The 1,107-nt window shown below is 30.3% G+C and overlaps 1 protein-coding gene across 1 annotated transcript; it reads right to left on the bottom strand.

The window, feature by feature from the left end:
- Positions 1–304: 304 nt before the first annotated feature.
- On the bottom strand, positions 305–908 carry PCYB_007730 (CYIR protein; the record flags this gene model as incomplete). Its single annotated transcript, XM_004228194.1, has 1 exon — positions 305–908. A coding segment is annotated over one exon (603 nt), but the record flags the coding sequence as incomplete, so codon positions are not given.
- Positions 909–1,107: the final 199 nt, after the last annotated feature.

Here is a 1,107-nt window from a genome sequence, read left to right on the forward strand (position 1 = left end):
ACGATACCAATACGAACAGGAAGTTTTTGTAATATGTCAGTTGGGAACGATGTATCAGCAGGTATAACATTACGTTCCGAATTTTCTTCATTATATACTTGTGTTGGTTTTGCAGATTGGGAATTCATTCCATTTATTATATCGTTGTATCGTTTTGACTTTATACAGTATTGTGACATTTGTTCTACAGGTTGTCCTACGGGGCATGCTTTTTTTGCTTCTTCAAGGTAGTAGGTACGAGCTTTCCCAGTTACCTCTGGAAATAGTGCACTATCATATCCAGATGTAGATTTTTCCAAATCTACTATCTCTCTTTTTTTTCGTCCTCTGTTGTTATACGTGCGCTTGGATTAGATATTAAAACTACATTCATTGGTTTCCCATTGATTGTTATATTTTTATTTATTGGGTCTGATATATTTACTGGCGCATTATATGAAGTGTATCTGGATAAAAATTTGTTATTCATATGTGGACGTTTAGATTGTTGCTGACATATTAAACCCTTTTTATTAAAACGAGAACCAGGGATATAAGAGCATGTCATATATTTTATATACATAGAATTACGTAATTTTTCTTCTTCAGACTTTGCTTGAGCAGTTTTTATAACTCCAGCTGATTCTTTTATATCATTGCATTCTTTCGAATTTCCTGACTCTATCACCCTTATGAGTTTTCTGGGATCATAAGCTTCGTCACATTGCAAAAAATAATAGGGACACATATTCGCACCCCAGGAACAGCATCCTTCTTCATCTTTGTGTTTATTATATAAGGAACTAATATATGTAAGATATTTAAAATATTTATCTTGTCTACTCAGGCCACAATTAATTTTCTCCTTAATAGTTTCATAATCATTAAAATATTCATACAGATGTTTCATTTCTCTACATTCAGAAAATCTACAATTGTAATTCAATAAAAAAACAAGGATTATATTTACTAAAATCGTGATATTTAACAAACTTGGCTGTACTATTAGTTTGTTTCATTAATTCATTTTTATTTTTATCAAAATCATCATTAATTAAATGCCTATTAATTTTAATATTTGCATCAATAAGTTTAGCAACTTCAGGTACTTCAAAAATATTTTTCTCA

This window comes from Plasmodium cynomolgi (genome assembly GCF_000321355.1).
Source record: "Plasmodium cynomolgi strain B DNA, scaffold: 1436, whole genome shotgun sequence".
Taxonomy (NCBI): Eukaryota; Apicomplexa; class Aconoidasida; order Haemosporida; family Plasmodiidae; genus Plasmodium; species Plasmodium cynomolgi.